Source organism: Hipposideros armiger, unplaced genomic scaffold (assembly GCF_001890085.2).
Source record: "Hipposideros armiger isolate ML-2016 unplaced genomic scaffold, ASM189008v1 scaffold_104, whole genome shotgun sequence".
NCBI classification, from domain to species: Eukaryota; Metazoa; Chordata; class Mammalia; order Chiroptera; family Hipposideridae; genus Hipposideros; species Hipposideros armiger.
In genome coordinates this window covers 426,457-452,457 of record NW_017731454.1, presented here as the reverse complement: position 1 = coordinate 452,457, position 26,001 = coordinate 426,457, and the positions used below count along the sequence as shown (strand labels likewise).

The 26,001-nt window shown below is 37.2% G+C and overlaps 1 protein-coding gene across 4 annotated transcripts in view; it reads right to left on the bottom strand.

Annotated features, from left to right (window-relative positions):
• The window catches only part of EPC2 (enhancer of polycomb 2), a 113,175-nt gene that overhangs the window by 32,465 nt on the left and 54,709 nt on the right, over positions 1–26,001 (bottom strand). For all 4 annotated transcript variants that reach the window (XM_019646552.1, XM_019646553.1, XM_019646555.1 and 1 more), the window contains 2 exons: positions 8,623–8,768; positions 2,306–2,512 (listed from right to left, as the gene is read on the bottom strand). In XM_019646552.1, the coding sequence (XP_019502097.1) occupies positions 2,306–2,512; positions 8,623–8,768 (353 nt within the window). The remainder of the gene's footprint in view (positions 1–2,305; positions 2,513–8,622; positions 8,769–26,001) is intronic.

The following is a 26,001-nucleotide window of genomic DNA, read 5'->3' as shown; positions in this document are numbered from 1 at the left end:
GACTGATCTGCCTCGCCCGGGAAGAGCGCAATGATGGTGCCAACTTGGGCCAGTGAAGCAACATCCCCCACAACTAGACTGAAGAACAACAGGATAGCACTTGTCTGTTCCCCTTTCCCAATTCCCCAATAAAAATCTTAAAAAAATAATAATACACAATCCAGTGGTTTAAAAAAAAAAAAAAAGGCTACTGGAAAAAAAGAAATATTCCACTTCACAGGGGAAGATGAAATTAACAGATAAGACAGAAGATAGGAAATGGATTATCAAGAAAAAGCTGGATGGGCCGGCCGAGTGGCACGTTGGTTAAGAGCTGGCTTGGGGCGCCAGCTCCGAGCAGCAGGGCCTCAGTTCAGATCCCACATTAGGGCCAGTGACACTGCCCTCTACAGCTAAGATAGTGAACAACAGCTCGACCTGGAGCTGGGCTGCTGTGAGTCACCGGCGATGGTGTAGGCTGCAGCCCCTGCTGCAGTGGGCTGCCATAAGCTACCGTGAGTGGCTGGCAGCCAGCGTGAGCGGCCGGCAGCCGGTGTGAGCTGCCAAGAGCCGCCATGAGTGGCCGACCAATGGCCGGTGACGCAACTGCCTCACCTGGGAAGAACGCAATGATAATACCAACATGGGCCAGTGAAGTGACGTCCTCCACAATTAGACTGAAGAACAAAACGACAGCAACTTGTCTGTTCCCCTTCCCCCGATTCCCCAATAAAATCTTTTAAAAAAGACAAAGCTGGAGTAGGGCAGCCGGTTAGAGTTGGTTAGAGCGCAGTGCTCATAACACCAAGGTTTCCAGTTCAATCCCCACACGGGCCACTGAGATGCGCCCTCCACAACTAGAAAGAAACAACTACTACTTGACTTGGAGCTGACGGGCCTGGAAAAACACACTGTTCCCCAATTAAAAAATAAATAAATAAATAAAGCTGGAGCAGTTATTACACAGTGGTGAAGCGCCTAAATTCAGGAACCCATTATTAGCAATTCTCAATGTGCACTTGTTAGACAATAGTGATTTACATTTAAACATTTAGAATATTGTTTACATGTTAAAACATACAGATTTTCAGTTTACTAAAAGTCGACCAATAGTACTTTTCCTTCAAAAGACATTGCTGAATGTCTGTTTTCAATATATCTGATTCAATTACAATTCTTTTAAAAAGCAAGCAGTAGTTCAGATTTTTAATGGTTCAGATAAACCTTTTCTTCCTCCTCACGTCCAAATAGTCCGTATTTATAAAGTTTTAATGTATTTACAAACTTATCTCATTTTTGTCTGTTCTAAGTAAGGCACTAAATCTTCACAAAACATCTTAGATTTCCGCAGCTAAGAACTAAAATGCCAAACTGAAAACTTAGCCCCAGTTAGGGAATGTCATTTACATTTGGGAAACCAAGAAGGAGTTATATAAACTCGTTGTTAACCAGTAGGAGAGTTTCTCCTAAAATATACTATCCCTGGCAGCTGTTAAGCTTCCCAGCTGTTACATTAACAGCTGACAAGGACAAGCATTCAATGTTAGGAGAAACAGGAATCCACAGAAAATGCTTTGCCTCCAAATATAATTCCTCACGGTTTTTACACTTATGTTCCTAACATTTCGCAATGTTAGAGAATGTATTACCATGTATGGTGTTTACTGTTAATTATGAGAAATGGAAAGCAGTGACTACTCCTCTGAAATAATGCTTTCCTCTATACCATATCATTCCAAAGCATGAGACCCTGTTTCTCTTACTTAAAATTCTGGCTCACACTGCTTCTGAAAGCCAGATGGGAACAAATCCATCAATTTGAAATCTGACACAACTGACAACTTAGAAAAGGAGAAAAAGATTCCACTGTGTTACTTTTGACTGCTGGCAGGACAGGCTTGAAAAGGAACCTTTCCCTATTTCCCACGACCCTGTAGTAAGCTAGAGGCAGTAGAGTCCACTTTTACTTGCAAGGATTAGAATATGATTTCAAAGGAGCTGTAAGCTCTTAAGCTTCCCAAACAGAGGACATGTATAGAATGTATAGTTTACTGAAGAAATCAAAATTTCCGAGGTATATAAAGACATATCATTCCTCATAATGCTTCAACTATGAGTCTAGAATGATATGATCAACAGATTTAAAAAGGGCAAGGGATTAGATAACTACTGTACACAACTGGCCAGTAGAAGCTACTTTCTAATAATGTCATTAGCTCTCCTTTACATTCAAAGTATTCAAAATTAGTCAACTTAACAGCAGAAAAAAAATACTGATCATAAATACTATTAAAGTACATTCAATTAAATCTAATTTGCACATTACCTTTCGAGTTTGCATTTTCTCTGTTCTCCTCCGAAAGGCAACATAAGGGTCATTGTTAGTAGAGCCATCTCTTTTCTCTTGTTTTATCTGAGGAATGAGGGATGGCCCCCTGCAGTTTTTACGTTTTCTCACCCAGTAGTCATATACGGCTTTAATAAGGTAATCATCTTCGTTTAGCAGCAGTTTTGCTTCTTGAAGTGTTACAAGCTAAATGAGAAATATAACATGTCATCGACTACAATGTTTGAAAAAGAGAAATCAACGGTAAACTATACCTATAGAGAAAAATGTGATCAGTCTAACAAGTATGATCAGATATCATGATGCCAGCAAACGATTCAATTCAGTCTAACAAAGGATTTATTAATAAAGAGATTTATCTAAAATTTTTTATTTTACCCTGCAAGGTAGTATCAACACTTAAAATATTTAAGAAGCCTAGATGAATGACAGTTGGGAAGACTACAATAGATTTATGCCTCAAGTAACTTTTGGACTACACGATATGCGGGGTCCCTCAAAATTCTGATATTCTGTGATTCTACACATTTGAGGATCTACTAGTTTTCAACAGTCTCCTCCTAGTTTGTTTTTTTTTTAATCAACAGAAACTAGAAGATATGTTTCTTTTTAAACTTCCTCCAAAATAAAAGATGAATATGCTCTAATATATTGCAACTAAATATAAAATGCCTTTTGACATTGTAAAACGACAAGCTTAGCATACTTCCAGAAGTATTAACACTATGCAATTTTGAATTTCTTGTACCAACTAAAAGCAATTCCTCTATCCAAGCTGGCTATGTACTACAGAATCCTTGTTCTCAACACTCATTCTACTAATGACATTGTTACATCTGGGACAGTGGCCCTGGTGTGGTTCCTCTAGGAGAGCGGTTGTCAACCTTCCTAATGCCGCGACCCCTTAATACAGTTCATGTTGTGGTGTCCCCCATCCATAAAATTATTTTTGTTGCTACTCTATAACTGTAATTTTGTTACTATTATGAATTGTAATGTAAATATCTTTGTTTTCCGATGGTCTTAGGCGACCCCTGTGAAAGGGTCGTTCAGCCCCCAAGGGGGTCACAACCCACAGGTTGAGAACCGCTGCTCTAGGAGCTCTGACATTGGTATCTCAGGGATCTACTCCTTTATCAACGCGTCCAAGTATAATGCTGACACACCTCAAATCAAGGTTTGTAAAAATCAGCCTCGTCACATCTGTTTCCTTGCTCCTTATGAAGATCAGAAAGGCCAATGAACTTTAGCAGGATGGATTAGGGGTTACCCACTTACAGTGAACTTTGGAAAAAGATCATGGAGTTTTAGGGCTGGAAAACCCCACTGGAGTGATGTTATCTCAATCTTCACTTTTATCATTTTAGAGATGAAGATTAATTTCAAAACAGACTGAGATATTTCCTAAGAAATGTTACCCTACAACTTGGAAATGAAGAGAAAATTTTCCTTACTCAAATTATAAGATCAACATATCAATTGATCTATAGGTGATATGAAGTCATCTGAAGAAGGCCTGACCCACCAAATAAATTTCTGATATGATCTGACTTGTACTCGTATAACTTCATGGAATAAATGCAATGATCATTTGGACTTCCAATCCTATGATGGATTACTAGAACAATCAGTTGGTTTCTTATATAATTTGGCTGCCAAGATAGTTTAACCACAGGAAGAGAATACACTGACAATGTCAACTCAAGTATTCTCTAGTCCACGTAACAATTAGATTTAGTGCATTAAAATTAAAGTGGCCATTCTTCTGTTTATTCACTGTCTCAGTGGAGTCAGCTTAACTGCATCTGAGAGGCTGAGTAACTTGGTCTTTAACCATCCTGGAACATGAGATCAAACCAAAAAAATCAATATTTCCAAACATCAACTTTAAGTGGACACTTTCCTATGGTCAGTTGAAGTTCTCTGGAATGGTGATATACACTCCCAAAGACTACGAGGACAGTGGTACAGTAAGAGTCGAGCTTTCTGAAGAATCTAATGAAATTCCACCTCATGCTGACAGTGTCATAGCATCACTGGCGCTCTCATGTGCTCTGGGGAACAATGCTGTGACATGCTACACATGCTTTAGCTGTTTGGCCGTTCTGCTTCTGATACAATTTTGTAACCTTCAATTAAAATCAAGAATTTAATTTAACCTTAGAGTGGGAAGGAGGATAGCTCTCTTTCCATTAACCAGTAGAGCTACAACGAGTTTCTTAATATAACAATACTATCAAAATAACACTGCTTCCTACCCTCCCACAAGAGGTGTTAGGGGATTAAAACACTGCCTCAGGTTTCCTTCTCTGGTGCTTCTTGCTCCTGTTAGAATTGCCCTTCTCCCTGTTAAGTACCCTCTTTGTATCTTAGCTAATAAGAAATCAGTACACAACTTACAGTTAAACATCCTGACATTTCTTTCCAGTGTTAACTGTATTTTCCAGGTCGACTGCTGTTTTTATGTTGTTATACAGCAAATTTTTATTTTATGAAATAATCTTGGTTTTAATCATTCTGTCAAAATTATCTGTAGCCATTCTAAGGCAACTAGTATCACGGCATCACTACTGTCATGGTGACAGCATCAATTTGAGTGGGCAAGAACTATTTGCTAATAAAGTAGTCCTAAATTATGTCACATGATTAAAAACACACGAAATCAGAATTCTATTACTTTTATACCCTAAGAAGAAAGTTCTGTCACTGAGCTCTTTGTCTATTAGACAGTAGCAGAAATCAACATTTAACTGGCAAAGTGTCTGTTGTAAATTTACTCTTCTGAAGACATCTCTGAGTTGCTTGATTTACTTACTTTAGGGTTTTGGGGATGGTAGGATAAAAATTATACTACCATATGGCTTTTTCTTTTAGACTGCTACTAACTCTATCAGGAGAAGGATCATTTAATTTGTTTACATACAAAACTCATGATCTAGCAATTTAAATAAATACATTTTAAAATATACAAATGAATCAATTACATGTAAAAATTGATGTTTTTTAAATGCGAAATAGTCAATTAAGCAATAAGTAGCTAATACTCAATTACTATCACGCCATCATTGTGTTAAGGTTATGAGGAAGGAAAAAAAAATTAAGATAAATCCACTACCTAAAGAAACTTAACAATGTACAAAAAAGATCAAGTAAGAAACACAAACAGTAAGAGAACAATGTAAGAACTTGGGAACTGAGTATTAGTGCAGTAAGACATAGGACAGAGTCACAAAAACGCCATCTGGGAGTGCCTGTGTTGGTAGCTTAAGAGGAAAGAATTCAGAGGACAGATACTGAAGAAAATAGCAACAAGATGTAGAGGAGAAATGGAAGAAGAGATGAAGAAGGTGCAAGAATCATGAAATACGGAGGTCAATAGCATCCAGTAAATATTGCAGGGATATGAAGTATACTAGAGGCTGAAAAGAGGCTTTTGGATGACAATTAGGAGGTCACTGGTGACCTGAGTACAATTTCAGTAAACTAAATGGATTGTAGTGGCTAATCTTTTGAAAATGTAATTTTGACAAAAAAAGGAGAGACATAGGGTGGTAGTTTATTAAGAAATAGTAAAATATAAGGACGCTTGGAACATTTTTGGGCAAAGAGACGATTGAAGAAATGACAGAAGAGATAACTGAAAATGAAATATTCAAGGAATATATAGTACACAAGGAAGAGTTAGAATTAAAAACCTGGGGACTAAAGGAAAGGGGTAAAAGACACATGATTCTGAGTTTTGAGTCTCTTGCAGAAAAATAATACATTATAGGATCATCTGGAGTTGAGAATAAGTTTAGGAAAGGTTAAACTTGAAACGTCTGTGGAGATGCCAACAGGAAGCATGAGGAGAGAAAAAAATCCTAGAACTTGACAAAAGAGGTCAAGGCTAAAGATCACCCACAGAAATGCTTGCTGAGGTGATACTACCCCAAAATACATAGGATAAGAATACCAAGAACAGAATTTCAAGAGACCCTGCTATTTGCAGGAGTTGAATGAAAGGAGCAGATAAAAGAAATCAGGAAGGAACAGTCATGGAAAATAATAAGAAAAACCAGAAGGGGATGAATTGTATTCTAAAGACCAAAGGTGATGACAGTCAAGAAATAAGGAGAGCTCAAATAAAACAAAAAGGATGGGGATTGAAAATAATCACATCATTTATGAACAGGAGTTTTCAATACTGACATTATTGATCTAATCTCCACAGAATGATGGGGGCAGAAGCTCTGCCTCAGTCTATCTTCTACATCTTTCTTTACCAATCTAATAAGTATTGATGTAACCACAACCTTTATTCCTTGTCCTTGAATATGGTATGCTAGCCCCCCAATAAGAAAAAAAAATAAAGAAATGCATGAATCTACAGATCAGGGACTTGGAAGGAGGACAGCCTTTCAGTATCTTTAATCCTGGGTTCTAATACAGGACCATTATCTTGTTCCTATGACAAAAACCTCCATCTTCATCCCCAACGCTGAAAGCAGATGCTATCATGCTCTGAGCCTAGCCAGTTGTTTTAGGGCTTTGAAGTTTGTCACTGAGCAAACATAACTAAAATAGGATAATGCTTATTCAATGTGGATAGTTAATTGTTATTATTTATATGCTTTTTGTTTATCTTGTCCCCACTTAGACAATAAGCTCCACAAGGGCAGAACTCTGTCACCTCTCCTGTTCACTACATAAATATTACTGTTTGAATGAAAGAAGGCAAATTACAGAGAGGTGAAGACTTCTGATGATGTAATTTCAGCCACCATGAGGAATTTCTGAGCAATCATAGAAATCAGTTGAAATAGCAAATGATTGATTGAGCTTAGTTAGCATTGCTAGGAAAATTTCTATATAAAGAAAAACTGAAGCTGTATCTGATACCAGAGATCAAAATCATAGAAAAACTGTGAGCACTAATTATAATGAATATCAATTTAATAATTAAAACAAATTTCCAATTAAAAAAACAAGACATTCTCTGAAAAAGCCAATTAAAGTTGAATTTTACAAAATTCAGTTTTCAATGTACTTCTTTGGATAGTACACTAGATATTACTTTCCATCAAAATGGGGGGGGGGGAAGACTGGTAGCTAAGTGTGCAGTAGTCACTTTATAATGAAAAGTTTCTGGAAATGTTCTGAATAGCTGTTAATGCCTCAGGATTCAAAATAGTTAGGTTGGGAGTTGAGGGAAAATAATGAATTTGTATGGGCTAACCACTGAAAAGTTTTAGTAATAAAAATATATTGTAAAAAGTTTGTATTTGTAACTTACTACATTAATAATAACAATTAGCATATTAATATACCACACAGGTACACCAACAATTATTTTTTTAAAGTTTAGTTTTTAAATCTAATTACAATATCAACACATGCTCAGTAGAGTAAATTTGTAAAACACAAAAATAAAGAACATAAAAATCACCAATAATTCCATCGCTTAAATATAACCGTTGTTGGCATTTTGTTGGATTTTCCTGTTGTTTTATTCTATGCACAAATAAAAATGTAAATGCTTTAAACAAACCTCAGTTTCCACTTAAACAATTCTATATCCTATTTTTGAAATCTAACATAATAAAATGAGGAATCTCCTGTGGTATTAGGCATCATTCAAAATAATGATTTTGAATGGCTGTATGATAATTCCACCACAGACAACTTGTAAGTTATTCTGGACATCTATTTAAAAATCTTTGCCATTTTCACCAATTATTTTTCTTGAGAATGATTTCTAGAGGTAGGATTACTAAATCAAAAGGTATAAACATTTTAAGGTTCCTGACATACACATATGTTGCCTAGTTGCTTTCCAGGAAGACCAAAAACCATTTTAAATTCTCTATACCTTATATAATTAAAGAAAACCCTTTATTATTTTGTGAATAATTCTTCCTTCGCTTAGAAACTTTAAATAATATAAATCTGAGCAACTGAGCAAGATTTGGTATGAGATGTCTGCCTTAGAGACCCAACCAAGCAAATTTAGTTACTGAAGCACCAAAAAGATAGCCCTATGAAAAGGATCAAGAAGATATTATAATATTGTAACTAGTATTATTTCTATATCCAAACAAGAAAAAAGTCAGAACAGTTCTTTTCATACTACTATTCAAAGAAATTATGCTTAAGCATTCAGTTCAAGGAATACTGTAAACAGACATCCTAGGACATCAGGAAAAGAAGTTCAAAAGACAGTAAAATACAATATACTTACGTCTAAAGAAAATGTAAAATAAGGCTGCTAATTGGATTAATTGTAAGACAAGACACATTTTTACAATGTACAGTACCTGATTAGAACTGGCTTTTTCAAGTCTGTCAATCATAATTTCAAATTGCAAAGGCTTAATTTCCATCTTTCTGTTAAGTCTATTTAATAAGGTCTCATCTTCTGAATCCATATCATAATCTGGTTGCTCGTTGTCTAGATTAAAGGCTAGAAAAGAAAAGAAAATTTCTTCAAACTGAGGAGAAAATATACAGTTAAGACAGTGCTATACTGACCACAGAATACGCCTAAATTATAATGCTGTGACCAAAGAGACGCTCACTAGTAGACATCTAAAAATTGGTTTCAGACACTAAGGGCACAGTGCAAGAAAAAATGATTTTAATGTTTAATAGAACAGTAAAAGAAATAACAAAAATTTATTTTAAAAATAAAGAATCACAAATATATGCTAAAATATAACTAGTAATTATAAAAAAGGACAATATATATTTATCAACATGATAGTTTGGTAGCACAAGGAGAAGCTATGGAGCAATAATAAGACTCTAGAAATAACCTCAAGTGTAAAATGTAAAATGTGAATGACATTTCAAATCATTGATAAAATAGGTTATTAAAAAAAATTGGGGGTGCTAGAATGACAGACTGACAGACTAGATAGCTTTAGAAAAATTAAATTTGATTCCTACCTCATTCCAAATACCAATAAATGATATACTCAACAACATTTTATAGTAAAAAATAAAACACAAAACTACTAGAAGAAAATGCAAGGGGAAAATGCTGTATTGGCAGGTACAAGCTAAAAAATCTAACGCTGATTAAAATAAATGCAAATACTATAACGAGATAATGTTTCACTCATCATATAGACTAAGATCTACAACGTGTAATACTATTTCTGAATGAAAGGCGGAAGGAGCCTTCACAAACACTGTGAGGAGGAAATTATAAACTGGTATTTAGTATTTAGTTCCTAGTTCTGGGAATTTATCCGATAGATAAACTTACACAGACACAGAAATATACAAATGAGAGTATTAGACTGACATTGTAAGAAGTAAAAAAATATAAAACAAGTAGTAGGTTAGAGAAATAAATGATGGTTTGTACATACACAGCATAGGCTGAAGCCCTGAGAATGAATGACAGTAATGTATGTAATTCTGATACAGAATGAATCCGATCTTCACAAACATTCAATGAAAAAAGCTAAAGTACAAAATAGTGTATACAGTGCACTAAGCTATGTTTTAAAAGGGTAAAGAGTATATATTTTTACATACTCTAATAAATGCACAGAATATTTTTGAAAAGATACACAAGAAACTGGTAATAGTTCTCCACTTCTGGGAGTGGAATGTAAAGTAGGGGTTCAAAGATAGTGAAGAGAATCTAAAATTTCTCTTTGGTCCTCTTGTATTGTTCCCTTTATTTTAAATATAAAGCATTTTAAGATTTAAAAATAAAGAATTTTAAGGTTTTAAGCATGTACAGGTATTAATTTTTAATTTTAAAGGGAGAAAAAAAACTAAAGTGTCACAAAGTATGTGTTGAAATTACATGTCAAGATTTAGGACAAGCAATGAAATAGATACCAATCACCAACAGATGAGTTATTTAAAGGCTGCCTAAGTATCAATGTAAAAAAAAAATGCGATCCCATGTTCATACTGTGTGAAATGTCCTGGCATTCGCAGATGCAGCACGACACTCTTAAAGGTAGTAAGTTGATAACACAGTAATAGGAAGAAATATGTACATTTATATAATTTTAGTAAAATCAGTTCCCCAGTACAGATAGTACTTATGGACATTAAGGCAAAAATAACTGATTATAAAGCAAATAACTATATCTCAAAGATATGAACTGTGGTTGTTTAATAACAATGTACCACTATATAACAACAAAACCAAAAATAAATGTTAGCTAACACTTATAACCTTACATAACACTTAATATGGACCAGGCAGTGTTCACAGTGCTTTATACAGACTATATTTGTAAAAATTTTATTGTGTTTAACTTGTATCATGTAGTACACAATAAAGTTATTAAATCAGAGCAATTATAGCTATTGATGAACTAATGACAGATTATTTTGTAAGTATCATTCATTTAAAACATTCCTGAAAATAAAATTTTCTTCCTTATCTTGCATACTGTTTTTGTTATGATTATGAATAATTCAAAAGTATGCTTTTAAAAAGTCAATCCAATCTGCATCAGACTCAATGACAGATGTTGCGGACCCCATAAACTATGTATGAGTAGATCACTAAAAATTACTCTCCTACCTAGAATTATTGGTAAATTCACATAGTGACAGTCAGTGATCTGTCATTAGTCCACAGACTAACAAATAATAAAGTCGGGTATCTGACACAACCAGAAGACATTTTAGAAGAAGGTAGGTTTTAAAAAGCGCTAGGGGGCCGGCCGAGTAGCTCAGTTGGTTAAGAGCTCGCTCAAGAGTTTGAGCTCTGAGCAACAGCGGTTCGAGTCCAGCCTGAGCTGAGCAGCCGTTGAGCTGCCAACAGGTAGCAGGATGGCTCAGCTAAAAAAACAAAACAAAACAAACAAAAAGCGCTGAGTTAAGCCAATACACTGATTTTCTAAGTTATACACAAGTTTTCCAAAGTTCAAGAACAAGGCTATTTATGCAAATTTTACACGACTATCTTTTTACACACCTACTTAACCTTATTCACTGCTTGTTCCTCTACCTCCTATATCTGTTCTGTGTTCTTATTCTATTCTTACAAAAGCCGCAGTGCCCCAGCTTCTGAGGCAGGGAAGGAGCAAGAAAAGTTGAGAAATAGTTTAGAAAAGTTAATAGTGAGAATTGACAGGAGGTCTTTCAATAATATGTAAATCAAAACCAGAGCAAAGACTTGTACTGGCACGGTAAGTTTCCCAATGCTACCGTTTCTCTTTTCATTCAAAAACTACACATGAATACCATTACAGATTCAGGTATTCTGTGGCTTTGGAGCGCCTATACTGTTTCATTTGTACTCTCTTCACCTTGGATTACATTATTTCCTCTACCAGACCAAAAAGACAACTTCTTTAAAGGCAGTGGTCACTTCAATCATTATGTGCATACTCCCTGCACAGCAAATACAGAAATAAAGGGTGGGGACTAAAAGCTGTTGAATAAAAATAGCATTTCTTAAATATAAGAGAAAAAGGACTCTTACAAATAGTGAGTTAGTTCCACAAGCCACCCAACCAAACAAAAGAAGTAAAACAATCACCAAAAAAGGGGGAGGAGGCTGGCAGGAGGTTGAAAATTTCTTGTAGTTGATCAACAGAATCAAGACATGAACAAGAATAAGGTTAATAAGGGCGCCTCTCCCTCTCCCTCTCCCTCTCCCTCTCCCTCCCCCTCCTCCTCCCCTCCTCTCTCCTCTCCCCTCTCCTCTCTCTCTCTCTCTCTCTCTCTCTCTCTCTCTCTCTCTCTCTGTATTTTTGTGTTTAGAAGATTGTCCTGGGGTGAAGTTAAATGAACAGTACATAATAAAGAAAGAAACATGAGAAAACTAGAGAGTGTGCATGATCACTATAAGAAGGAAAAAGGAAGTGGAAGGAAAATAGATTAGAAAATTCCCTGCAGTACCCATAGTGTGGCTACCATTGTTCAGGAAAACGGGGTTGCTTTCTGGTAGGGGGAGCAACTGCTTCCAGAGAAGTGAGTATAAACTGCTGTTTGAATATATAAGGCATTTACGAGTTGACTGGTTACAGCTTAGACAATATATACAACAGAATTAGTCTAAAATTAGCTGGTAAAGCAAATATTACTTCTATTAATAGTTAACAGTACCTTTCCAAGTCCCTTAAATTTCCTCTTCTTTGGATATATCCATTCTATCTAATGGAATGAAAATACAGAGAAACCAGAAGAAGAAATAATGAAAGAAAATTTCCCAGAGCCAAAAAATGTCAAGAGATTTTCAGATTAAAAGGTGTTTACCAACCATGGTACAAAATGAGTGGTATGCAATTCAGTGTGGCACATAATAATGGGCAGTAACCACCATTACTTCATAATATTCTTATGAATATAAATTATTACCACATAATAGTATGCCTATTATATATTGTATGTCACGGGGAAACATTTGTTCCCCACATTTCCACTGAAATCTCCAGGAGGGAAAAGCATAAGAAGAATTACTTTCAGTTTCTCTCCACTCCGCTTCACTCCTCAGACAAGGCAGGAATGCCTTACACTGACTACTGTACTGGGGAGAACCTTATCAGCTCAATACCTCCAAGTGCGTAATCTCATGTGGTTCTTCCTTTCTCTGGAGAGGCTGTATTCTAGTCGGCCCTCTACTGCAGGGTAAACACAGGGGCGGATTGTGACCATGTGTAGGCAGACCTGCTCTGTCAGTGACCAGCCAGTGGTGAGGTAAGTTTGTCTAACTCAGGGGTTAAATATTAGAAAGTTTGTTGAGGCTATATATCTATGTCTTGCATTCCAACACCATTTTTATTAGTAATAAAGCTGAAATTTTATAGGTCTATATCTGTTTCTCAATTAGTTCCGAAGTAAAAAAGGGAAAACAAATGTTACTTATTGTGCTCTAAGTCCCAACACTATAGGCCACGCTTGACAATTTATTTTATGAGCGGTTTATGCTTTTTTTGACTCCAGAACATTCTATCGCTATACTTCAGTCTCCATTATATGGCCCCTATGATGGATGATACATACTCAACACTCAGAGTTTATTTCACGCACCCTCTTCTCTCTAGTTATTTACACAACTAGGATGCAATAAGCATTCTCTAAGACACTGAATGTAAGCCAAACGAAAGTGCTTTAAATTCAAGGCTTTGTAAAAACAAAACAAGAGAAACACTGACAATTTCCCCATCTTAATTCTGTGAATTAGGAACTCGAACTCTTCACATAAAACTGTCTCTGTATTTAGAGATGTTAACCACTGTGTCCATCTGTCCATGAACCCTCCTCTGCCACGTTTGATACCAGGTGACATTCCAGTACCACAGATGAGTAATTAACCCTCAAACAGCCAAACCATCGGTGATCAGTGACCTATGAAATGGTTCAGAGTTTAAAGCATATCTGGGCCAGATTTCCTCTAACAGCAATGTGAACAGAAACATGGTTTCTGGTTAAATAAGGCAGAATGAACACATTCGTCTTGAAATCCCACTGAAATAAAAGCAAAGCAATTTACCCCCAAAATGTTATTTAACTTCAGAGGTCAGGGGAATGAGAAGGTAAAAATGATCAATTTTTCAGACTTATAAAACACATGGGTTAGCAGACAGGGGAATACGGAAACGTAAAATGGCTGGGGGTGGTGGTAGTGGTGAGGCGAAGAGCACGAGAAGCAGGAAAACTCCTCTACCCATCTAAAGACTCACGGAAAGTTGAAACTAACAGTTACTCTCTGAAAGAGAGGGTAGCACACTTCTGAAAATCGGAAGATTGGTGAAAATCTTTATATAAATAATTAATCCTTTGCTTTACCTGTGTACCTAGGTAACTACTTTTCCTCAAAATGACAGAAGACAGAAGACTTAATCTGTAAAGCTGATCCAGAGAGCCAGTGGAATCTGGAGTACAAGGCATGCTGAAGAAAAGTACAAGGCTCCATACCAAAGAAGAAAGATCAAGTGAAAGTCAACAGGTTGAACCATGAACTCTCCAACCACTGCCATCCCACTAACGCATCCCCACCCCCAACTCAGCTATAAAAACAAAAACACTGTCAACCACCCAGAATAAGACTGAAAAATTCTTTTTTGGGAAAATTGATCAATCCTCTAAAAAACACCATCTGATAAATGACTTGACTCAACTATAAACAGACAATCAAGTAATCCAGACAGCTGAGAAAAAAAACCCGCAACACAAACATTTAAAAAACTCGGAGGAAACAAAAATTATGTAAGGTGAAGAACAAAAAAACATTCACAGAGATAGTATTGCATCCATGAAACAAGAACAGAAATGGGATACTACATAAAAGGAGCAGAGATCAAAAAATTAAAATTTATAACTATAATTTTTTATATAACTATATAAATTTATAACATAAAGAACATCAGATTTCTCAACAGCAACACTGAAAGTTAGAACACAATGGCACAATATTCAAAATTCTGAAGGATGAAAGTTTCCAACCTAAAACTTTCCACCCAGCTAAACTATCAATCAAGTATGAGGCTAGAATAAAGATAATTTCAGACATGCAAGGCCTCAATAAAATTCATCCTCCATGCACTCTTTCTTAGAAAGCCACTGGAAGGTGTGCTCCAATAGATGCAGTAAATCCAAAAGGAAGAAAGCAAGGAATCCAGGAAATGGGGAAACCAACACACCAGAGAAGCAAAAAAATTCCCAAGATGTTGCATGATAACTATGTAGCGAGCCTAAGAGCAACCAGTCTAGAATACAGCAGCAAAATGAATGGTTCCAGGAAAAAATGTCCAAGGAAGAAATAAACTGACAGATTATCTGACTGTTTGAACTATGAAGAGTTATATACTTTTGTGGGAGAATCTATGGTGAATTAATCAAAGGTATATAGAAAAGGGAGCAGATACAAAGATAAGTTACCTACTTTGAAAATAAAAACCTAAACAAGGAAGTAATCATTGTTAAGCTGTTAATATTTGCAGAATGATAATACTGTATACACTGAATACTGATTTAATAATCTTACTATAGCCAAAATATGGGACACAGATGGCGTTCTCAGCAGAGAAGTCAGAGAAGTAACTTTTTTTTTGGTAAAGACTTTATTGGGAAATTGGGGGAGAGAACAGCGTTGGGGAATCGGGGAAAGGGTACAGACAAGTTGCTGTCCTTTTTGTTCTTCAGTCTAGTTGTGGAGGGCACCACTTCACTGGCCCATGTTGGTATTGTGATCAACAAGCTCTTCCCAGCTGAGGCAGATCGGTTGCCGGCCATTGGACAGCCGCTCATGCCGGCTGCCAGCCACTCACACTGGCTGCCAGCCACTCACGGTAGTTCACGGCAGCCCACTGCAGACCCACTGCAGCCTACATCATCGCCGTCGCCTCATGGCAGCTCAGCTCCAGGTCGAGCTGTTGTTCAGCATCTTAGCTGTAGAGGGCACAGCGTCACTGGCCCATGTGGGATCCCAACCGGGGCCCTGCTGCTCAGAGCTGGCGTCCCAAGCCAGCTCTTAACCAACACGCAACTCAGCCCGCCCGAGAGAAGTAAATTTTAAACAGTAAGAAGTCAAATGATAATATATTTTTAAGAAGTTTAAAAAAAGTTAAATAAACCAACTATTTAGAAATCTGAAGATAAATACCAGAAGAAACAAGTAAAGGATTTGAATTTAGTTGCCTCTCAGAATGGGGAGGAGACTGCTTTTTTTTAGGAAAAAACCTTTTTCAACTAAGCCTAATGATAAATGTATTACCTTTGATTTTTTAAAAAAGTAATTTAAAAAACTTAAAACAACAACAACAAGAAAAACCAGAGACAATAAGAATGTTAATGATGGGAACAAAGAGGTAAAAAGATACCATTTACAATATGGTCCATGAAGACCAAAGCTGTAAAGTAACAAAACTAGGAGAAAAATAAGTAAAAGAATTCTAGTTCCAGTTTACAGGCATTAATAATCTTTACACGAATTCCACCTTTTTGCTTTCGTTATTTGAATGATGACCAACCTTACAATCCAAAGTGACCATCTAAAACACTTCATCCTTTGCAAAAAAATGATTCCATGAGGATCAATACAGTTTATTTCAAGGTTTTAAGTTTTAAACAGAATTTTGGTGTTCCTTTTGATTTGGTTGCAGCCCTAAACATTTCCAGTTTTTTTCTCTTCATTGGGGAATTGGGGGAGGGGAAGAGTGTTGGGGAATTGGGGGAAGGAATCAGCCAAGTTGTTGTTCTTCAATCTTAGTTGTGGAGGGCGCCAGTCACCATCTGGCTGCCTCACGGCAGCTCGTGGCCTCTGAGCTTAAAGTGCTGTTACAATTTTAATTGCGGGTGGGCGTAGCCACCATCCCATGCAGGAGTGGAAACAGCAGTTTTGTTGTTAAGAGCGCACACTCTATCCACTGAGTCATCCAGGTGGCAGCTCAGTTCAAGGTGCCAAGTTCAGTCTTAGTTGCAGGTGGGCATAGCCCACCATCGAACAGGCAGTCTTGTTGTTAGGAGCACATGCTCTCACCAGCTGAGCCATCTTGCCACCTGTTGGCAGCTCAGCTTGGGTGCAGCTCACTGGCCCATGTGGGAATTGAACTGGCGACCCTGTTGCTCAGAGCTTGCACTTTTTTTTTTTTTTTAAGATTTTTATTGGGGAATTGGGGGAATGAGAACAGTGCTGGGGAATTGGGGGAAGGGGAACAGACAAGTTGCTGTCGTTTTGTTCTTCAGTCTAGTTGTGGAGGATGTCGCTTCACTGGCCCAAGTTGGCACCATCATTGCGCTCTTCTCTGGTGAGGCAGATCAGTCGCTGGCTTCTGGACGGCCGCTCACTGCGGCTGCTGGCCGCTCACGCTGGCTGCTGGCCACACACGGTAGCCCATGGCAATCCACTGCCACAGGAACTGCAGCCAACGCCGTCGCCGGCGACTCATGGCAGCCCAGCTCCAGGTCGAGCTGTTGTTCAGCATCTTAGCTGTGGAGGGCAGTGTCACTGGCCCTCATATGTGGGATCCGAACCGGGGCCCTCTGGCATCCCAAGCGAGTTCTTAACCATCGCGCCACTCGGCCGGCCCCCAATATTTCCAGTTTTAAGAAGCTTAATACAACTCCAATTCAGTGTTGCCTATAAGTAATTCCTATTATCTCTAACTGGATGCTTTATATACATTTTCTCTAATCCTCACAAAGTCCTGAAAGCATGGTATTTGTATCTTCATTTTATATACACTGAAATTGAGATTTTAGAGGTATTTTAATTAATTTGCACCAGGTCAGATAGAATTTGACCCCAAGTCTGCTGGATTCAGGAGCCCTGGCTGTTTCCCTTTACTCCAAAACTTGCCTAAAATGAGTGGATTTATATCTTCTCTTAGTCTGTGCTGTGTTTTTGTTTGATTCTTTTGTGTTACAGAAAGTTAAAGTCTTAATAAAGAGCATTTATCAATCTTTTATTGTTTCTACTCTTTGCCTTAAGAATTCTTTATTTTTAGGTCATAAAGTTGTCCTCACATTATTTCCCCCCCTAAAAATCTTAACATTTTACTTTTCATATTTGTTCCTTTTTTTTTTTTTTAAAGATTTTTATTGGGGGAAGGGGAACAGACAAGTTGCTGTCCTTTTGTTCTTCAGTCTAGTTGTGGAGAACATTGCTTCACTGGCCCAAGTTGGCACCATCATTGCGCTCTTCCCGGGTGAGGCACATCAGTTGCCGGCTTCTGGACGGCTGCTCACTGCAGCTGCTGGCCGCTCATGCTGGCTGCTGGCTACACACGGTAGCCCATGGCAACCCACTGCCACAGGGGCTACAGCCTACGCCATCACCGGCGACTCACGGACGCCCAGCTCCAGGTTGAGCTGTTGTTCAGCATCTTAGCTGTGGAGGGCAGTGTCACTGGCCCTCATATGTGGGATCCGATCTGGGCCCTCTGGCATCCCAAGCCAGCTCTTAACCATCGCGCCACTCAGCCGGCCCTTTGTTCCTTTGTTAAATGTTTTCCCACATGGATAACCGTGTACCAGCACTATTTATCAAGTATTTCCATCCTTTCCCCACTGATCTGTAATGCATCTTTGGTCATATATCTAATTTCCACATATGTGTGGGTGGGTGTGTTTCCAGGCTCTCTTTTCCTTTCATTGGTCTACTTATCGATCTTCGAATAAAAGATTAATATCCAAACCCATTAAATTTTAAGAAATGGTTAACCGTAAGAGGAGGGGATAAACAGAATGGGGAGACAGACAGGCAGACACCCCCCCCCCATACACACACACACACACACACACACACACACACACACACACAGAGAATAGCGACTAGATTTTTTTTTACTATGCTTTGCTTTATAGATATGACTTTCAGATCCCTAAGAATAAAAATTAAATGGAACAAACCCATCATTTGTGTTCTATTGTGAGTACCTTTAAAATACAATAAAGTGACATTTTTAGTGGGAAATACTTTTAAGGACTAAAAGCAAAAACCAATCAATCAACAAAAAAAACTTCAAACTGTTTTCAGTAATTACACTGTTGGTGTAAGTGTTGGCATTATTATTCTGAGACTATTGTGGTATAAGGTGAGATAAAACATGGTAATTACGTCGATGTCCTCGAGAACTTACAGATGTGGAAGAAAGTTGTAAGTGTATAAGGATAAAACCCTGTAGTCTTGAATTAGAGTAAGAAATATTAGTATAAACCCATAATACAGTTTATCTTTAAAAATTTTAGGGCTGGCCGAGTGGCACGATGGTTAAGAACTGGCTTGGGACGCCAGAGGGCCCCAGTTTGGATCCCACATGTGAGGGCCGGTGACACTGCCCTCCACAGCTAAGATGCTAAACAACAGATCAACCTGGAGCTGAGCTGCCATGAGTCGCCGGCGACGGCTAGGCTGCAGTCCCTGTGGCAGTGGGTTGCCATGGGCTACCGTATGTAGCCAGCAGCCAGCATGAGCGGCCAGCAGCCGCACTGAGCGGCCGTCCAGAAGCCTGTGACTGATCTGCCTCGCCCGGGAAGAGCTCAATGATGGTGCCAACTTGGGCCAGTGAAGCAACGTCTTCCACAACTAGACTGAAGAACAAAAGGACAGCAACTTGTCTGTTCCCCTTCCCCGATTCCCCAGCGCTGTTCCCATCCCCCCAATTCCCCAATTAAAAAAAAAATTTTTTTTAAGTACCTATTTTCCAGTGAGGTCCACTAAAAAGTCTTTTTTTTCTCTTTAATTAGTTTCAAGTATACAAAGCAATGCAGTAAGTTAGACATTTACACACCTCACAAAGTGATAAGCCCTCCCAATCTACTACCTCTATGACGTCATATATAGCCGTTTATAATACCACTGACTATATTCCCTATGTTGTACTTTACATCCCATGGGGGGGGAAAAAAAAAAAATATATATATATATATATATATATATATATATATATATATATATATAATTATAGTTGACATTCCATACTATTCTACATCAGCTTCAGGTATATAGTGTAGTGGTCACGCATCTACACAGTCTATAAAGTGATCCCCCTAAGTCCAGTATCCATCTGGAACTCTACATAATCTTTACGACATTATTGATTATGTTTCCCATACTGTATTTCACATCCCTGTGACTATATAGTGACTACTAATTTGTTCTTTCTAATCTCTTCACTTTCTCCCCCATCCTCAACCCCTTCCATTAGCAACCATAATTTTTTTTCTCTATATCTGTGAGTCTATTAAAAGTCTTAGAGACAATGGCCAACCCAGTAGCAATGAACACCCCCACAGCCTTGACTGTAGTCTCCAAATATGATTTCTCACTAAAAGCAACAAGAGCTCTCTGGAGAAATAGATGCCTTTAGATCTGAGCCAGGAAATATACAAGTAAGTCAAAAACTCTTAGTTTTCATGCTTTCTGCTATGGTAGAGTCATGCCAAAAAAACCTCAGAAGCTAACCCAAATAACGCTTTTTTCCTACTGACCAAAAACGGTTGTGAATATGAGGATCAATGAGGATAATGATGCAGTGTACTGAAAATAATAAAAATGTGTAAATCCATGATCCATAATGACTCTAAAAAAACCCAAATAAACATCTTTACAGTCAACTTTAAAGAATGCTAAGAAACCAACATCCATCAGGTTGTCGCTTTTATGATGTTGGCAACCATTAAGGATCATCATTGTCTCGATGCATTAATTCATCAGGGGTTGTAAAATAGTGACATTCTGTTTTCCTCCTTGTTTTACTTTAGCTGGAATACTTCTACAAAGAAAATCTTTCCCCTCTCCAACTATTTAGAGATCCTGATATAGTTCACAGAAAAGGCAATATAAATGTTTGATTCCCAATTAAGAGTCTTAAGAAACTGATTAGCCACTTGTAACATATGGAAGTTTCCTGATTCCAAGTCAAAAGAATTTTACATTCTTTTGTGTAGTCAAATTGCCTTATTTTCTGGATCTAATTCAAAATAATAAACTTTTTTTTTTAAAGAAGATTAGCAAAAGACATACACACAGAGATATCAAGGACAGTCAAGAAATGTGCATACTAACTAAATATTTTATGTTAGTAAGAAAATGATGTTTTTCTTTTAAGGGGTGGTGCAAGAATGGTACTGTGATTATGTTAAAAAATTCCCAGATGAAATGATGTTGGATTGACTATAAGATCATGGAATGGAGGAAAAGATGTAGAGGAATGATATTGGCAATGCTGAGTGATGACTACATGGCAATTCATTATACTATTCTTTCTACTTTTGAATATGTTGGACATTTTTCCACAATAAATATTTTTTTTAAAGAGAAGTATCTAAAACATATAAACAGTCTCTTTAAAAAAATGAACCCAAAAATAGGAAGAGATAATTGACACAAAAAGATGTTTAACCTCACTGTAATTAAGGAAAGACAAATTTAAATCAGCAAATACCATTTCATACCCATTAGATTGCGAAAAATTATAAAGTTTGAAAATGACAAATGTTGATAAAAATATGAAAAAGACAATAACTCTCATACACTTCTGGCGAAAATATAAACTAATATAACCAGTTTGGAGGGCAATTCTGCAATATCTAGTAAAGTTAAACACGCACATTCTCTAAGTTCCAGTAATTCCACGTTTAGATCTATACCACATAGGAGCTCTCATAAATGTGTACAAGGAGACATGCAAAGACCATGCATTGCTGCATTATTCACAAAAGCTAAAAATTAGAAAGAAACTAAATGTCCGTGAACAGGTAAACTGACAGCTACCTACACAGAATTATATTTATGAAATGAAAAATTATGTTGACACAAAAACATACACCTGAATATTCACTGCAACTTTATTCATAACAGTCAAAAATTGGGAAAAACCCAAATGTCCTTCTATGGGTGAAGGATATCCATACTGGGGAATTATATTAAGCAATAAATAGGATCAAACTAATGATACACTCAACAACTTGGATAAATCTCAAGGGAATTATGCTGAGGGAAAAAACCCAATTCCAAAAGGTTAAGTACTGTAGATCCCATTTCTATAACATTCTTAATGATGAAATTAGAGAGGTGGAGAACAGATTAGTGGCTGTAAAGCAAGACCAATAAATGCACCAATCTGATAAGAATCTTGTTAGGGTTAAATTAAATAATTTGTGCATACCAGAATGTCTAGTATAGAGTAAAAATGCTCAATGAAGGTATCCTTCTATTATCACTCCATTAGTAGATCAAGACTGTTCTGCAATGTTGCAGAAGTGGAAGTACAATACAATTCTATGGGTCTTTTTAGTATTAATGTAATTTATCATCAGGGTATACAGAAATCATGGTTTTTAGTTTAAACACTAAAGAAATCCCAACTACAACTTAACTGAAAACTATTATATTGAGAAAAAGGTACTTCTTTCTTTTTTTCTGTTTCTCTAAGGCTAAGGCCTCCCTTCCAGGCTAAGGGCTGCTACATCTATCTCTCTGGCTTACTTTCTTAAGGCTGATTTGTAGCCAATGTGCCTTATTTTTTTATTTTTTTTTTACCAATACACTATAAGCTTTATTGTTGTTGCTGTTATTCACTATTTTCCAGGTATCAGATTCTTTTTTTTATTAGTTTCAGATGTACAAAACAATGTAATAGACATTCCACCCTTCACAAAGTGATAACCCTCCTCCCCCAATCTACTACCCCTCAGACATCATATAGAGCTGCAAAAACAAATGTTAGATGCCAGAAAGTAGGTGGCAATGCCTTAACCATATGCATGTTGTTAGGCCAAGGGCCTCTTCCATCCTTGTCAAGGGGAGTGCTAACCTTCTCTCCTTTCATACAACACTCCAATGTGCTTTTGATTTATTAAACTTAAAATCGCTTCGATAGACTCTGGAGAAACTTTTCAAATTAACTCCTACATGCACCACAGGAGCAGTTCACAGACTGAATCACAAAGATGTTTGTAAAACATATAAATCGGGTAGTCTAGCACTAATTCAAGTATCAAGTGAGTACTTAATGCTTCAAGCAGAGAGCTAGGTCCAATAAAAGAATCCCTGTCCTGGAGGCTTCACAATCCCTCACTGTAAGCATAACAGTATTGACATTCACTTGGACACACTCTTGGACAGAAAAAACTGTGTGGTTTTCCTCAGAAACACACATACCTTGTGGTCATTGGGCTTTGAACATTGTTCATCTTCCAATAAAGAGTTTGTAACCTTGTATCCTTTGAATTACCTGACCATTATCCAGTTTAGTTTTTTTTCTGTCCTCTGCTTTAGAGGAGCAGTCTGGCAACGTGTCACCCTTCTTTTGGTTATTTGCAGTAACAAGGTTAACTTGGGTACATATTTCTGAATTTTAGTTCTTTGGAAGCGACCTGAACCACTGCTGGATATTTTGTACTATTGATGAGAATGATTCAATTTCTCTTCCAAAGGGGGCAAATCTTTTAAAACAAGTCTGGCAATAATCTCTCATGTTCTTTTTTCCCTAGCAAGTCCCACACAGTATGAATCCAGCAGAGAAAGCGGGGGGTGGGGGTGGGGGTGGGGAGAAGAAGAAAGGCCATTCTGCTATCAAAACCCAAGTGACGAGAGAACACACTACCAATATTCCCAAGCACTTCTATGGAACATGCACCTCACATACCAAGAGACCTGAAAAATTCACCATGAAGGAGATGAAAACGCCAGATGTGTAAACTGCTAACATGCTCAACAAAGTTGTCTGGACTAAAGGAACAGAAATGCACCCTACCATATTTGGGTATGCTTGCTGTTTGCTCAGAAAACGTTAATATGAAGATTTGCCAAAGAAGCTTGTATACCGGTCATCTATGTACATAGCAGCACTTTCAAAAACTTGCACTTGGATAGGACAGCAGTTTACAGCAGCGGGGCTTTGCATCTCTTCCTCCTACCCAGAGTACAAGAATGGGCACCTTTCTAAACAATGGGTAGGACTAACTAAGGTCATCTGCGTGGTTTCCAATGCACCTACTAACAAGCTGGTCTGCACCAAGGCCCCAGTGAAAACTAGCACTGAGTTCACCAGCAGCACACATTACCTAGCAGTGGTACAAGTCCCACTATGCACTGTCCCTGAATCACATGGGGCAAAGCTGAATCCTGAGGAAGACAAATTTAACAAAGGCAGTCAAAACAATTCAAAAGAAATATGACTACGAATAAAAATTTCTGAAGGAGATCCTACTCCAGAGTAGGGAAAGTTTCTCGAGAGCATCGCTTTAAGAATTTGGCAGTGTGGCCAAATGGCTTAGTTGATAGCTATGTGCTGGAGACCAAAATGTTGGAATTCCATCTAAAAAGGATCAAGGCCCAGAGAGGCCCACCTTCTCCCTCCCATCTTAGTTCAGGTAATAAATCAGTCTATTTACAAACAAACGAACAGACAAAGGTAAACAAAACCCGAAGAGACAGTTAATCAGATGAAAAACTGATTGTTTAAAAACATAATAAAATTTTAAAACAAGTAAAAAAAAAAGAAAGGCTGTCAAATTCATCTTGAATACTTATAACAAAAGGGCAGACAGATGCACTGTTTGACAGTTGGTTTTTTATCTTGAGTGAACATCTGTCATACACTTTTTTCTCTCATACCTCTAACAATTACGTTTACTTTATTTTTATTATTATTATTTTTTTAGCTGAGCCATCCTGCCACCTGTTGGCAGCTCAGCTCAGGCCAGGAATCGAACCGGCGATCCTGTTGTTCAGAGCTTGCACTCTTGAGCGAGCTTGTAACCAACTGAGCCACTCGGCCGGCCAATTACGTTTACTTTAAAATTAACAAGTTTTCACATAAAAATTCATTCATCTACACAAATATTCTCTGATTTGAAATAGCCACAAGCTGTAAGCAAAACTCTGAAATTTAAAGCAGTTTCACAAGTGGATAATCAACATGAGAATGGCAATTTCTGTTTTTAAATTTTTTTTATCATCAAAATTACTCAATTTTTATTAGGGAACTTTTTTTTACCTAAAGTTGCTTGTCTTCTGACCTTACAGATCAGAAAACTGTGAGAAGTGGTGAGTTGAGCACAAGTTTCAGGGTTTGACTCACAGAGTTCAGTACTGTCCCCATCACACCACACAGATGCTAAATTAAACCCTTCTAATCATAACAGCAGTAATGAAAAATTATTTGAATATCAAAGGGAGCAAAAATATAGATAAATCAAAAGACTGTTTTTGTTTGACTTTGGACTTAAATGTTCAAGCTTATAAATTACATAATAACCACAGATAATAAAAAAGATTAATCAGTGCCAGCCGAGTGGCTCAGTTGGTTAAGAGCTCGCTCAAGAGTTTGAGCTCTGAGCAACAGCGGTTCGAATCCCAGCCCGAGCTGAGCAGCTGCTGAGCTGCCAACAGGTAGCAGGATGGTTCAGCTAAAAAAAAAAAAAAAAAAAAAAGATTAATCTACAGATAAAATAATTATCAGTTGACTAAAATGCATATAAAACAAGTTATTGTGAATCTAGTGCATCAGACACTCAAGGATTTGTTAAAAACAAATGTGAAATATTAAAAAGAACAAATTCTAATAGTTTACCACTTTATTAATATTTCAAATAAATATTTTCAACATTTACCTAAGAATTATCAATGATAATTATTTTTTAATGTAAAAAGTAGCAACATCAATCTCTATAAAAAGCCCCTACTATTTTCATGCATCTTTGTATTTCCTAAATGGTTAACTTCTGGAAACTCTTTGCCAATATCCAATCCCTTTAATGCAAGCCACAAAGTAAGACAGAGGAACAAGTACACTTGTTTCTAAAGGCTCTTCTTTAAAAGTATTAGCAATAGCACTTTCTAAGAGTGCCATTCATTTAAAAACTTGCTCGTCTATCTCATTAACTCCGCATTTCTTACACAACTTTCCAAAAATATGTTTATTAATCCAATGAACCCAATAACAATCCACACCGACTGTATCTCAAGGAAAACATGTATTACATAACGGACTCCCTCCTAAACTAGAATAGGTATCAATACCATCAGGCTATAGAGAAAAATGGATGCAAGGGCATCCCAGACAGAGAGTAGTGGGAGCAGAGACAGAATATGAGTAGATGCAAAAGATAGAAATTATCAATAATGAGTACAGATAGGAGTCCACATAGATCCAAATCTACCTTCAAACAGAATAAAAATTCAGAACAACATGCCCAAAGAAGTTGTACGCACACATATCAGATGTGTATTATTTTTTTAAAAGCAGAGTTGAATAGATTTA